The sequence below is a fragment of the Prunus mume genome, linkage group LG3 (genome assembly GCF_029339155.1).
Source record: "Prunus mume cultivar Tortuosa linkage group LG3, ASM2933915v1, whole genome shotgun sequence".
Classification (NCBI taxonomy): domain Eukaryota; kingdom Viridiplantae; phylum Streptophyta; class Magnoliopsida; order Rosales; family Rosaceae; genus Prunus; species Prunus mume.
Window position 1 is genome coordinate 2,952,714 of NC_142700.1, and position 13,712 is coordinate 2,966,425.

A 13,712-nucleotide genomic window follows, 5' to 3' on the forward strand; every position below is an offset into this window, starting at 1 on the left:
ACTGTCTGGGGACCCTGGGGTCTTGTCCTGAACCAAGCTATCAATGACCTCTTGAATTTTTATCACATCCAAACTTTTATCAAGTCCTTAGAGTTTTAGAATAAAATTTTTAATGAAACAAACAAATGCAATGCTCTAAATCAACATGTCAACTCAGTTCTCAGTACACAAAATGGCTGAAGAAATTAGACACAATGTTGTGAAAATTTTATTTCCCTTGTGTGGCAATGTAGATGATGTGGTTTAGCCTTTGCCATCAAACACTGCATTCTTTGACTTGCTCTTGCTCTTACTCTTATTCCGGCTTATCTTTACGAGAGCACCAAGCATCAATGGTATGCAAATTCGTCGAGACGCTACTTGATGCCTCGTTGAGACATCAGAATGTGAACCCTTAATGGAATTCCTGTCATGTACTTCTTCGAAGCAAATTGAATTTGGGTAGTACAAGCGTCCTCTATCCCCTGTTCGAAACCCTATTAGTCGGCCTAGTGACATGCTGTGGTCTTGGAAGAAGGATGCTGTGGACTGCTGATTCCAGAATATATAGCAGCAACACCAATACATCAGAACTATATAAAAGTTATAACAAATGCATACCATATTTCATGAGAAGGGAACAATTTTGCAATGTGGGCAACCAAGCACTTGAGATCAAGTCAGTTAAAAGTTCAAATTACCTCAGTGTCAAGGTTGGAGGATGAAAAAGAGGTGAAACTAGCAGAGGGTATGTGCAAAGGACGGTGTCCTACAACAGCAGCCGGTAAGCTCTCCTCCACTCTAAGTCTCATGTTCATGATCTCAAGCCCAAGGGGCCATCCATGGGGCATTTCATGATCCTGGGGAGTTACCAATTCAAACATCACCACATAAAATCTTAAATTCATCAATGTTTTTTAGCCAATCACGTCTTACTAGTATTATAACATATCTGCGCTCAGTAGGAAAAAATACAACAGAAAATGCAGGTCTTGGTTTAAAAAATATTAAAGCTAATTCATAGGGCGTTGACATTTAAGTGTAAAAGTGACCTTGTTTAGGTCTACCTGCTCAGTCTGTCTGCAGCTCAACCAATTTGTAATGAAATGATTGTAAAAATGCACATCTAGTCTTTCTATATAATTCATTTCTACACTGAGAGAATGACAATGATGCATATTTTATTCTCCTAAAAATGACTTTGCATCTAACTTAATACTTTGAACTTTGAATCGGTACCCTGCTAAAAACTATGCTTCTTTGACAATTTCTAACTAATCATCTTGCAGATTCCAACTAGACGAAATCTTAGTATCAACATAACATACAGCCAATAATTTTGTCAAATTACATGTTAGGAAGAAAGATGCAGATGTAATCGCAATTATGTTTCAGAAAGAACATTCTAAGTCATGGAGCCATTGATTTGTGGCAACTTAAAGTCTTAAATCATGACCTAAAAGCTGAGAGCCAGAGAAGAACACTTTTTTCTTCAATAAAACAAAGTTCTTAGATTGTCCACAATAAATTTTCTTCTTCCTCCTTTTCCTGATATTGAAGTGACAGATCAAAGCAGCCTCTGTCTGAGACAAAAGGTGATCATGAAGGATTTTGTCATTGATGAAGGATGAATACTTACACATCCATGACACCAAAAATATGATACTACAAGCATGCATGTTCCATTTCCGCTCTCTTAAGAACCCCATAAGCCAAAACAAAAGAAATTGTTTTAAACATTGAAAATTAAAAAGAGGCCGTGAAACTGAGGTAACTATGAGGTAACTATGAGCGTGACCATAACCAGAGCCAGAGGCAAAGCAAGTTTCAATTCTCATAAATCCTATAAAATTCTATTCAAACACTGAAAACCCAGAAACAGAGAAGAAACCAGACCATCATTCAGAAAACAATGGAACAACAAACACACACTAAGAAATCCTAGAGAATTATAAGTCCTTCAGTTATAAGAGTTCCAAATGTAAGGCTGAAAATGTTACCTCCGTGGCCATGGCGTGAACAGCTTGAGTAAAAGAAGAAAAGAGAAGCAGAAGATTATCACAGGAAGTCCACACACTGGGAAAACGTTATGGAGAAAACAAGGGTTGTTTATATTCTTCCTTAAAAAAGATTACATCAGGAGATTAAATGAGCTTGGGTCCCATCTCGATGTCTAGTTCAAATCAATTGATGATATAACTGCAAATTTACACAACCTCAGCCTGTTGTGTTTTTAATTAACATTTGATAGTTACCATGGCTCAGACAAACGTCAACAGTTTAACCACTAATTCAATTCCTTAATTAAAAATCTTATCTGTGCCACATAACCACCTATTTAAGTAAAGGCTTAACATCATAAATGTCGGGTGTTTTTAGTCTGTTCTTGGTGCAGCCGTGCAGTAATTGAAGTTGAATGTTGTAAACCAAGTGGAAATCAAAAGGGTTAGGTGGGTTCATTTAGAAATGAGAAAATATATATTTATTAGGAAACATTAGGAGGTTGAAGCTGTTGAGCAATCTCTGCTGCCTTTTCAAGAGCTGACTGTGATTGTTGAGGTACACTTGGACCTGATGTGAAATTACACTTGCAAAATGGATTATACAACAGAACAGAAAGGGTTGCTTTTTGCAGTTTCCTTTTTGCTGCTTAATTATCCTTAAGTTTGAAACAACATTAGTGATCATGACATCTTAACCTTAACGTGGAATTGCACTGTAGATGTGACAACAGCTATCAGATAATTAATCATGATCAAGGTAGAATTCAATTTTGTGTTTATGGTGCTGTTGTGAAATTCATGAATTTCTGATGCAGTATCATTGACATTTCCAAGAGCTTTCTAACAGGTTGGCATTTGTAGCCTTGTGGTGTATAATATATATTGGATCAAATCATGAATAGTATGGGATGGGTGGGACAAGGCTCGTACTTGAATGGGGTTTTCACATATGGAGCTGCAAGGCCTGTAATTGCTTTACATATTGTCTGTTTAACAGTACATTTTGAGTTTCAGTTCTTTCTTATCCAAAAAGAGCACGCCATTGATTTCATCATGTGCATAATGTTATGTGCATGTATTCAGAAATTGCAGCTTGGGAGGCTCTAAAATCAAATCACTGAAAACGCATTATTAATAACAGGTGAAAACAGCAAACTAAAGCAGGCAGCTGTAAATTGTAATCGGACAAAGCTAGCTTAGCTGTGTTTCTTGGCCTGCAGTGCAGCTGCTTTTCCCCTCCGCTTTTACTACAAGCACTGTCCACCAATACCAGAAATGGATCTTTGGGGTTGAAACTTTTAGTGGGTCCAGTTTCTGGGTTGCCAAACTCATTCACTTCATACCCTTTTTTCCTATAAATATGTCATTCATTTTATGTCCTTCAATTACACTTCAAGTTAATTACTTGAATCAACAACTGGAAGAAGAAGGAAAAAGATTGAAACTTTGAATCTTTGATCAATCAATTTGAACCAACGATTTAACCTTTTTCACATGTCAACAGTGACATGCATCTATGCAAGTCAGAGAGCAATTTCTGTGCCCATATTCATTATTCACCAAGAACTCAGGGCACAGAAAGTAGAAAGAGAAAAGTTATGACGTAAGCACATCTGAGAGGCTGAGGGAGGAAAGGAAGGAAAATTTTCAGGTGAGAGATTAAAGACCCCATGGAAGCTGGCAAGCAGCTTGAGTTGAGATGAGACAATGAAGGTGAAGGTTGAAAGTGAATGGTCGCAAGGAATGACTAGTTGGGTAGGTCAGGTAGGGACCAAAAAGGTCAGGATCAATTTTCCAAAACGTGCCCAACACAGTTGCACGCATAAAATTATTGTTTTGGTCGCTAGCAACTGGCAAAACACCAGCCAAAGCTCGAGTGCCAAGACCCCCTCCACCCTCCTAGGATTTTGAATGCCGACACCGTCCATTTTCCCATATGTTATCCCAACCCACACGGCACACTTCTAATATACTTATAAGCCCTGCAAATTTGGCAGTTTTTCATTAATGAAAATGCTAATCACAATCGCAAATTGTTAATTAAAATGAACCTCATTCTTAAGAGTGAGACATAACATAGTACATTTACTAATGCATGCATTGAAAGGTTGTATAGCAAACCTCTAAATTGATTACGGATTTTGTGTAAGTAATTTCTTATCATTGAGGAAATGCCAACTCCGCATGCATCAATGGTCTGAAATCACTTACAAGATCGGAAGTGACTCACCGTAGCATGCCTCGTTGACCTTTTCTTTCTTCTTGTCAAAGTTCAAACTTTTTTATAATGGGTTTGCCAGCCCCTCCAGATTGTTTGGTTTTTCTTCGGGCTTATGCTTCAAGAAAGTTGGGCCATATTTTGGTATTTCTGAGAAATATTAAACCACAACGTATGGGCAACTACCCATAACCCATTACAAACATGGGCTTATTTTCTTCTGGTGGACCTCTAAAGCAGGTGGATTCTTGAGTTTAATTGTAGGTCAGCCTCATTAACTAGGAATTACAATGTCAGAACATATCCAGGAGAGTCTCCAAATTTTAGCTAAATTTTAGCTAAAATAGCTAGAAAGCTATTATAGCAAATCACTTAAAAGGTATTTCCTCCTCTCTCTTTCTCTTGCAAATCAAATATATTTATAAAAAAAGTAGAAACCCAACCCCACCGACCTACCAAATATCTCTATCTCTCTCTCCCTTTTTCTCTCTCATCCTAGCCAAATTCTCTCTCCTCCTCTCTACATGTAGAGAGACAAAAGTTGGTTCTCCAAAATACAGAGCCAAGTAGGGAGTTTGCTGGAGGAGGATTTTCCTTCTTTTTAGCCAAAGTAATGAGAGAAGAGAGGATAGAGAGTCTGTTAGAGATGCTCTCAATCAAACTGAGGTTGGTGGCCATTAATTCCGGCCTATACTTGCAATGCAATGCATAAGGTAAAGCTGTTCACAAAGTTGCTAGAATATATGTATTGCCTTGCCTCTCATATGATAGTGATGCTGGGGAGAAAAAAAAAAATTAAAAAAAATTAAAAAAAAAAGAAGAGGGAGAGGGGGTCCAAACTGAGCAAATTCTATCTACGCAATTACATACAATTGTTTATTTTATTCCTCCTCTTCCCTACATGATGCTTGTTCTGTTCCAAAGTGGCTTCTATATTCCTAATTTTATTGTTTCTAATCATTCATTATATCGAAATCAAGAATTTTGTGACTGGTTATTGTTAGAATGCAATAGAAAATTCTGAATTATATCTTGAAGCTGGAAATTACATGCCATGTTCTGCTGGAATATTCTATATTTAGTAGATAGTTGCATCAATCCAAGAAAAAGCAAACTAAAAGTCCATGCAATAACTCGTTATATGTAAATATGCATTTAAGATTCATGAGTAAGGACGACAAGTTGTAGATCTAAGTCTTAATCAAGTACTCAACTAAACTAGCTCAACAACGTTACATCAATCAAACTGAGGTTGGTAGCCATTAATTCCGGCCTATATTTTTGCAATGCAATGCATAAAGTCAAGCTGCCGATTCCGAATGCAATGCAACGCATAAAGTAAAGTTGTCGCATGCATGCCTAAAAATTGAATTACCTTCTAGACCATTTCCTCGGCCGCCTAGAAGAAGAAGAAGCGTCAGTAGCAGCCGTCTCTTTTCGTCCATTTTCCCTTGGCCTCTTTGATGAAACTAGTGCATGTGTGTTTCCCTCTTTTCGACCGGGGCGGCCGATGGAAGAAACTTTTAGTCATTTTTCTTTTTTGAGTGTGGGGAGTGCCACCACCAAACACCGAATTTTGGCTTGAATGGAATGTGAGTAGATGAATGTGTTGCGTCCAAGATCTGACTTTAATCAAACGATTATTTGGCCGAGTAAGGAACCTCTTCACGGCATAGGTTCTTTCACTACCTAGGGATCAAGGCTTTATGTGAGCGACCAAATGATGTGGAGTGGGTGGAGATGTAGATGGAAGGTGAAACGTAATGAAACGAAGAACAAGTGCGTAAAGTAAAAGTGCTTAAACTTAAATATAATTTAAAGACAAATGCATTAAGTAAAGTGCGAAAAATAAATAACGTAAAGACGAGAATTAAAGTGCGATAAATTAATCAAAGCGATAAGTAAAGCAAGAACGAAATGAAAGTGATAAGAATGATAAAGTAAAATGAACTTGAAATTAAACTTAATTGAAGTGCGATAACAATGAAACGTAAATCAATTGAAATAAACTTGAATTTAAATGACAAGAAAATATAAATTGAACGAGAATTTAAACTTATACTAAGAAAATGAAAAACTTGTTACACTAAGTACATGAAAGGTAAAATTCTAAGTCTAGGAAAAGAAAAGTGCGAGACGAAAAATAGGTTTGTCTGTCTGATGTTGTGTCTTCTGTCTTCGTTTGGTGAGATTTATATAGGGCATCCGTCAGCCCATGAGCTGGCCAAATGTCAACTCTTTTAAAACTCTTTCCTTTTGAAGCCCCTTGAATTTGTGGGATCACATTGACGGAAATATTCTGATTGCTTGATTCTCTCATGTTTTGGAATATGTTGAACTATCATCAATCTGCTTGATTTGTTTCCTTGTGAGGCCTCCATCACATGCCTACTGACCTTCGGAAATTTTGGGTGTGAATCCGTGGCTTGGGCCTTGACCTCCGAGATTTCATCTTGACATCTGGTGGAACCTTGTGCCCCTTGAGTTTTTAGAATTCTAGAGTTGGCTTACCATCCATCGACCATCCGCCAAGATGGGTGGTATGGGAATTTCAGATATTTGGATGTTAGGCTTGGCCCTACATTGGACTATATTTGAGTTCTCAAATAATCGAATATTGGGAATTTGGCGGACATACCTCATGCCGAACTTCAACTCCCTTGGCCTGACTTTGCTTGCCCAAGTGTTGAGAGGAGGGCGCCAAGATGAGTAAGGAGAAAATTCACCATAGCCCAACTTTTTGTAAGAGGAGTGGTTGACCAAGATATTCAAGGAGTGCATGGCCCAACTTTTTGAGAATAAAGCATTCGGCCACTTTTGTAAGAATATGCACGGCTACTTTTGCAAGGATATGCTCGACCACTTTTGTAAAGGGAAGCGTCCGACCATATTTTTGAGAATGCACCACGGCCTTTAAAAAAACACCTTGGCCGCATTTTTGAGAAGGCTCCATGGCCTTTGAAGAAAAGACATCGGCCATCTTTTTGAGAAAGCACTTGGCTGCTAGGAATTCTTTGCCCACTAAGAATTCTCGTATGCTAGGAATTCTTCGCCGCTAGGAATTCTCCCGCTAAGAATTCTCGCCCGCTAGGAATTCTTCGCCCGCTAAGAATTCTTCGGCCACTAGAAATTGCACAACTAGGAATTCTCGGCCACCTAGATATTCTTCGGCCACTAGGAATTCTTCACCCACTAAGAATTCTCTCCCGCTAAGAATTCTTCAAATGCTAGGAATTCTCGCATTAAATCCAGCCGCTTGCCCGACCAATTCTTTTAGCCATGCAACCTTGCCCATTCTCCTAGCCACGTAGCCCGACCGCATATTAGCAATTCAATACCCAGCCGCCTATTCTCCAAATCTCGAGCCATTCCGGCCACAATAGACTATAGCCCGGCCACTCGTGTTTTTGAAAGGTGCCAGAGTTTGGTGAATTTTCACCACCCCAAAACAATGTGTATGTGTATGCTGCTGCTCTTCCGCTTCCTGATGATGATTTGAACGACTGGTAAGTATTGGCGTCGGCCACCATGGGAGCACAAAAGGAAAGACTGGGAAGACAGATCTCCTCCCCATCTTAAAATGAAAGGTGTGAATTGAGTGGTCCAAGTGGTCTCCTTTAACGTTCTTGCACCAATGTTGTACATCACAATGCGGCCAAACAATTGTAGATACAAGACATCCTCATTATTTGGATCGAAAGCTAGCACGAAAACCCTTTTTGTCCTCCCGTGGTGCTCATCGTTCCACTTTTTGGTGAGAGGATTTGCCGAGATTAAGTCGAACATGCGAGCTGTGTCTACCAAACACCATTTTGCAGTCTCCTTGACTTGACCATGCCCCTCCCAATCCCAATCCCAAACACCATGACCATCGTCTTTCAACTCCCAAACACTCATAGCACCTAGAGTGTGAGCAGGATCATCATGATCTAAATTGGTAGAGGAGAAGACGCACATCCGCAGACACCCTCCTCCTCCTCCACACTCACTAGGAAGTCAAACCTTCCAGATTCGATTTCAGGCTTATTAATGTAACGAAAGACATATATACTATCATCAAGCTGGTCACGAGGAGAGTAGAGATCCAACCCAACAGTAAAGCCCTCAACATCACTCCACCAATACAAGCTTCCATTGTGAGCAACCCCGGGGTAGGGAGCCAATGTGCTAAAACGAAACCTCCGTGGGCTATTTACAAGTCCTTGTGTCCATTGACCAGTCTCAGAAGAAGAGAAGATCTCCAGGTAGAATTCGCTAGAAACCTCGGGAAAGTACAATTTATTGTCATCTATTCGCACGACCTTGTACCTATACTCAACATTGATAAGATTATGATTAAGCTGAATATTGTCACTCCTCATACTAGATCTTTCTAGATCTGCTGCTTGCTTTCGATAGTAGGGATCACATATAAATTCAACCATTATGCACTTGTGGCGTTCTCCTGATCCACGTCGAGGGGGGAAGGAGAGCATCTCATTGCTTGGTGTATGGATTACAGATGTAGTAATCACATTGATAATACGTGGTTGCACAACACAAAATTAAATCATTATATGCTCCTATCACAACCGGCTCACCTTTATAAGGATCAACAATATCAGCTTGGAAACAAGGGAGGAAACTTAGAGACAACTCATGTTCATGTGGTTGATGATCAGGCTCTGATGACATGGAAAAAAATTTCCTTTCACATGGTTCATCTTCATCAGGCTGCTCCGATGATGACGTGGAAAGAAATTTACTTCTTCTTCTTCTTGTACGCCTTCTATCCGAGATGATTATAGCACGTGCACGTGCACATGCAATGATGTGGTTTTGGTTGCCACTTTGGATTTGGAAATAGTGTCGAAAAAAATAAGGATCAAAGATGAGACTGAACCAACATTTGGAGACACACATGCATCGAGCCGCACACTTAGGAGGGAGTCGGGAAAGAATTTCTAGCAATACAAACTGAGGGAGATCATCAAGACTAATATTCATAGGCATGGCTAACTCTTTCGATATTGGTTTTTCGGGTGCCCACCTTTTTGATCTTTTTAATGGAGACTGATGATGATCAGAGGCTTCTCCAATAGGTTTGGATTGGGATATTCTACTGCTCCAACTCCTTTTGGTAGCACGAGGTCTCATCATGGCTCCGATCGATCCGTGTGCAGGTTGATTGACTAGTGCAATTTGCAGAGAGGATTTGGGTCTTGAAACATATAGAGCTACTTACCCTACTTTTAATCATTATGTATAGGAACATATATATATATTTTGGGGTCGAAAATAGGAAAAGATATCCATAAAACAAATAGGCAAGCAATCACTAATTATTAATTTATAAATAGGAAAGAAATCCTCGTAATTAATTTATAAAGGAAATATATATATATATATATATATATATTTTGGGGTCGAAAATAGGAAAAGATATCCATAAAACAAATAGGCAAGCAATCACTAACTCTTAATTTATAAATAGGAAAGAAGTCCTCGTAGTTAATTTATAAAGGAAATATATATATATATATATATATGTATTTTTGGTGGTCGAAAATAGGAGAAGATATCCATAAAACAAATTGGCAAGCAATCACTAATTATTAATTTATAAAGGATATATATATATATATATATGTATTTTTGGGGGTCGAAAATAGGAAAAGATATCCATAAAACAAATAGGCAAGCAATCACTAATTATTAATTTATAAATAGGAAAGAAATCCTCGTAATTAATTTATAAAGGAAATATATATATATATATATATATTTTGGGGTCGAAAATAGGAAAAGATATCCATAAAACAAATAGGCAAGCAATCACTAATTCTTAATTTATAAATAGGAAAGAAGTCCTCGTAGTTAATTTATAAAGGATATATATATATATATATGTATTTTTGGTGGTCGAAAATAGGAAAAGATATCCATAAAACAAATTGGCAAGCAATCACTAATTATTAATTTATAAAGGATATATATATATATGTATTTTTGGGGGTCGAAAATAGGAAAAGATATCCATAAAACAAATTGGCAAGCAATCACTAATTATTAATTTATAAAGGAAATATATATATATATATATATATGTATTTTTGGGGGTCGAAAATAGGAAAAGATATCCATAAAACAAATTGGCAAGCAATTACTAATTATTAATTTATAAATAGGAAAGAAATCCCCATACGAATAGGAATTAATTTATAAAGGAAATATATATATTTATAAGCCCTGCAAATTTGGCAATTTTTTCAATAAAGAAAATGCTAATCACAATTGCAAACCGTTGATTAAAATGAACCTCATTGTCGCAGTTTTTACTGATGCATGCATTGAAGGCTGTATATCAAATTTTTATAAATTAATTGATTATGGACCACATATAAGTAATTTCTGATCGTTGATGAAATGCTAGCACCTCATGCATCAATGGTCTACAATCACTTAGTCGGGTGGAAGTGACTGACCGTATGACACCCCATTGAGCATTGACCTTTTCTTGCTTCTTATCGAAGTTCAGACTCAAACTGTTTATAGTGGGTTACATAATGGGCTGCACAACCCCTCCAGATTGTTTAGTATTTCTTCGGTCTTGTGCTTTAAGAATAGTATTTCTGAGAAATGTTAAACCACAAGGTATGGGCAACCACCCATTGGGCTTAATTGTGGGGTTCATACTTTACATTGAAGGGAATCAAAATTGAAGTTTAAGATTAAGACCGACACACTTGCCCTCCAGTTTCTTTACTGCTTGTGTTGTGCTTGATCAGGCAGTCTGGTGTGTAAGTAGATTTTTATTTATTTATAGGTCACTTTACACTAAGATGCTAAATAAGTTGAGGATAGATATGATGAAACTGAAAAATTTAATGGGGTGGGGATGATTATTAGTCCTACATGCTCTCATGAGTACTAGTACTGCAATTATATACCCTTTTGGTGAAATGGGCCTCTATATTCATAAAGACTGGGTCACAATTAACTGGGTTGGTTAGTTCATAATATAAATGCACGTGAGTGCATTACTTGGATGGATGAGGAAGATGGCAAGAAAACACACTCAGCTCACTTCTGATGAAACGGAATTGAAAGAAAAGAAAGTTTTGCTGAGGTTTTAAAATGTCTTGATTTGGCAAAGGACTCACTAGTATAGTGGTTCAGAGTAATTGCTCTTGAGGCAAGGTTCTGGGGTTCAAATCCTAACATCCGTGTTGTGTGTGAGTTTAATATATTATTGTCTCTAGAAACAAGAAAGGTCCTTAATAAAAAAGTCTTGATTTGTAGCTAGCTTTGCTCTTTATTGAATGAATAGGTAATGAAGCTTTAAAACTATACCAAACTTAACGCGGAAATTGCAAGATAGCTTTTGCTCCTAGAGGCCCTTCTACCTCTATCTGGTCCCAATTAAGTTGGTTAGTTTATATAACATAAATGCTTATTAATAATATACATGCATTGGGTGGATGGTTAAAAAAAACAGAGTTACTCTGTTACTCAAACTTTGATAGTTCAATTCCACGGCATACTGGGATTAATTGGAGACGACAAAACTACAGTTAATATACCTTCTGGCTTCACAAACGACATAGAAATGGTACATTTTGAGGTTAAAGGTTGATGCGCGTTGGCAGCTCAGATCATGACAATCAAATATCAAATCTGGAAGTTGATTTTGTTCTTTTTGCTCCACTTTCTTTTGTGCAATGTACAGTGTAAGATGGGCGCAAAGGAAACCCACATAGCTGTAGTTTTGTGTATAACCATCCAAGGGAGGGAAAAAAAGAAAAAGTTATTGGTCAAAAAGATTGAGACCCCAGCTTCCCCGCAATTGAAGTTGAATGATATTTTGCTTTTTACCAACTAATTACTCTTGTGGAAAATGCCGCCTGGCCTGGCCATATTGAAAACTTGAAAGCAACCTTGATCTCAGTCTCCTTCCTTTGTCTTTTACAATATGACTATGAGCCTGCTAGGAGCTAGCCTAGGGCTCAAGGCTTAGGTGATGACCTTGTTATGAACGAGCCTGGATGAACAAATATGAACTGTTTTGCAGAAATAAGACCAACCAACTTAGCAAATTAAAGAGTTAAAATAAGACAAATGCTCTTATAAGCAGAAGCTGCCATCATATATACTTTATTGACTGTTTGTTTCAACTCAAGTCCACAAACTTCAGCTTTTTCAAAGCATGAACATTAAGCACTTATGAAAAACCAGAGACAACAGATACATAATTAAATAAACATTACAAAAACCCTTCATAAAATATTCTATTTTTCTTGTGTTTTTAACTCCCACTTGAATATATGATCTGAGGATAAATATATCAAACACAGCAAAGCGGTACTAATCAAAACAAGTCTCAGCTTATGGCATGAACTCTTCTTCACTCTCTTGGAACTGATCCTCGTTCTGGTTCACATTGTTGTTGCCATAGTTACCCCTGTTGTTGTACCAGTTTCTTGAATCCACCACCCTAGAATTTTCATACTGGTTCTGATTGTAGTTTTTCTCGCTCCCAATGTCATAGTGGTACCTTCCGTTCTCCAAAAACCTTGTGTCACTCATGCCCTGCTTCTCAGCATTGTTGTAGTTGTTGCTTTGGTAATTGGTTGGGGTTGTGTAGCTGCTCTGTGTAAGCCTTGCATCATTCAAGTCCTGCTTCTCAGCATTGTAGTTGTTGTGGGTGTTTTGGTAATTGGTTGGGGTTGTGGTTGTGGTGTAGCTGCTCTGTGTGAACCTTGTGTCACTTGGGTTGCTCTCAAAATTGCCACTGTAGTAAACGTTGTTCTTGTTGGGGCGGTATTGGGTGCTGTAGGTCTCAGGGTACTTGTTGGTGTGCTGCTGCTCTTTCTCTGACTCAGCTGTATATGGCAGGTTGTTGTCGTTGGTGGTGAATTGTGCACCATTGGTAGTGGTGTAGGGTGCACCGGTGGTTGTGGTGGTGGTGTAAGGTGCACCGGTGTTTGTGGTGGTGTAGGGTGCACCAGTGGTTGTGGTGGTGGGAGGCAGCTGGCCAGACTCATGGCCATAGAGACCATATCCACTTTGGGTCTCTGGAATGAAGGCTGGCTCTTGCTCTTGCTTTTTCACAGGGGTTTCTGTTTTGGTGACCTCTGTCTCCTTCTCATAGTTGTTGTTGTTGTTGACATTGGCCACTTTCCTAAAGAATTGGCTCTCTCTAGCTTGAGCTTGTTGAGAGAAGAGGAGAGATGCAAGGAAGAAGAGGAAAGAGAACAATTTTGCAGCAGAAGCCATAGTGGCAAGTGAACTTGTTGGGAGGCAGCTGCTGTAAACTGAGCGTATATTGTGGGGGAGAGCTAGTGGTAGTCCATTCTTTATATAGAGGACACCTTTTCTTTTCTCACCCAAAATTTTCAACTAATTAGGTGCAAATGGGCTGGAGGACGGGTGATGGTTTGTGGTCCCCAGTGGGAGCAGAACAACAACAATATTGAGCACCCTTTTTTTTTTCCTTTTTCCAGTTAATTAGTTTTTATTTTTAAAGGTATGTA

General features: G+C 38.3%; 2 protein-coding genes across 3 annotated transcripts; both read right to left on the reverse strand.

Annotated features, from left to right (window-relative positions):
- Positions 1 to 22: 22 nt before the first annotated feature.
- On the reverse strand, positions 23 to 2,137 carry LOC103324811 (uncharacterized). Of its 2 annotated transcripts, none has more exons than XM_008226923.2 (3): positions 1,980 to 2,137; positions 681 to 839; positions 23 to 528 (listed from the first exon to the last, which is right to left on the reverse strand). In XM_008226923.2, the coding sequence occupies exons 1-3, from the start codon at positions 1,989 to 1,991 to the stop codon at positions 244 to 246; spliced, it is 456 nt and encodes a 151-aa protein (XP_008225145.2). In that variant the 5' UTR covers positions 1,992 to 2,137; the 3' UTR covers positions 23 to 243. The 2 variants fall into 2 exon arrangements, with proteins under 2 accessions (XP_008225145.2, XP_008225144.2); XM_008226922.2 differs by having other exon boundaries at positions 23 to 531.
- Positions 2,138 to 12,303: 10,166 nt separating this feature from the next.
- LOC103324812 (E6-like protein) lies at positions 12,304 to 13,510 on the reverse strand. Its single transcript, XM_008226924.3, has one exon. The coding sequence runs from the start codon at positions 13,453 to 13,455 to the stop codon at positions 12,565 to 12,567; it is 891 nt and encodes a 296-aa protein (XP_008225146.2). The 5' UTR covers positions 13,456 to 13,510; the 3' UTR covers positions 12,304 to 12,564.
- Between the last annotated feature and the right edge of the window lie 202 nt (positions 13,511 to 13,712).

Excerpts from the sequence above, each read along its gene's own strand:
- LOC103324811 (XM_008226922.2), bottom strand. Across the intron at positions 532-680 it reads CCTCCAACCTTGACACTGAG|CAGTCCACAGCATCCTTCTT; the intron begins GTAATTTGAACT and ends TTCTGGAATCAG.
- LOC103324812 (XM_008226924.3), bottom strand. The coding sequence starts at position 13,455 with ATGGCTTCTGCTGCAAAATTGTTCTCTTTCCTCTTCTTCCTTGCATCT.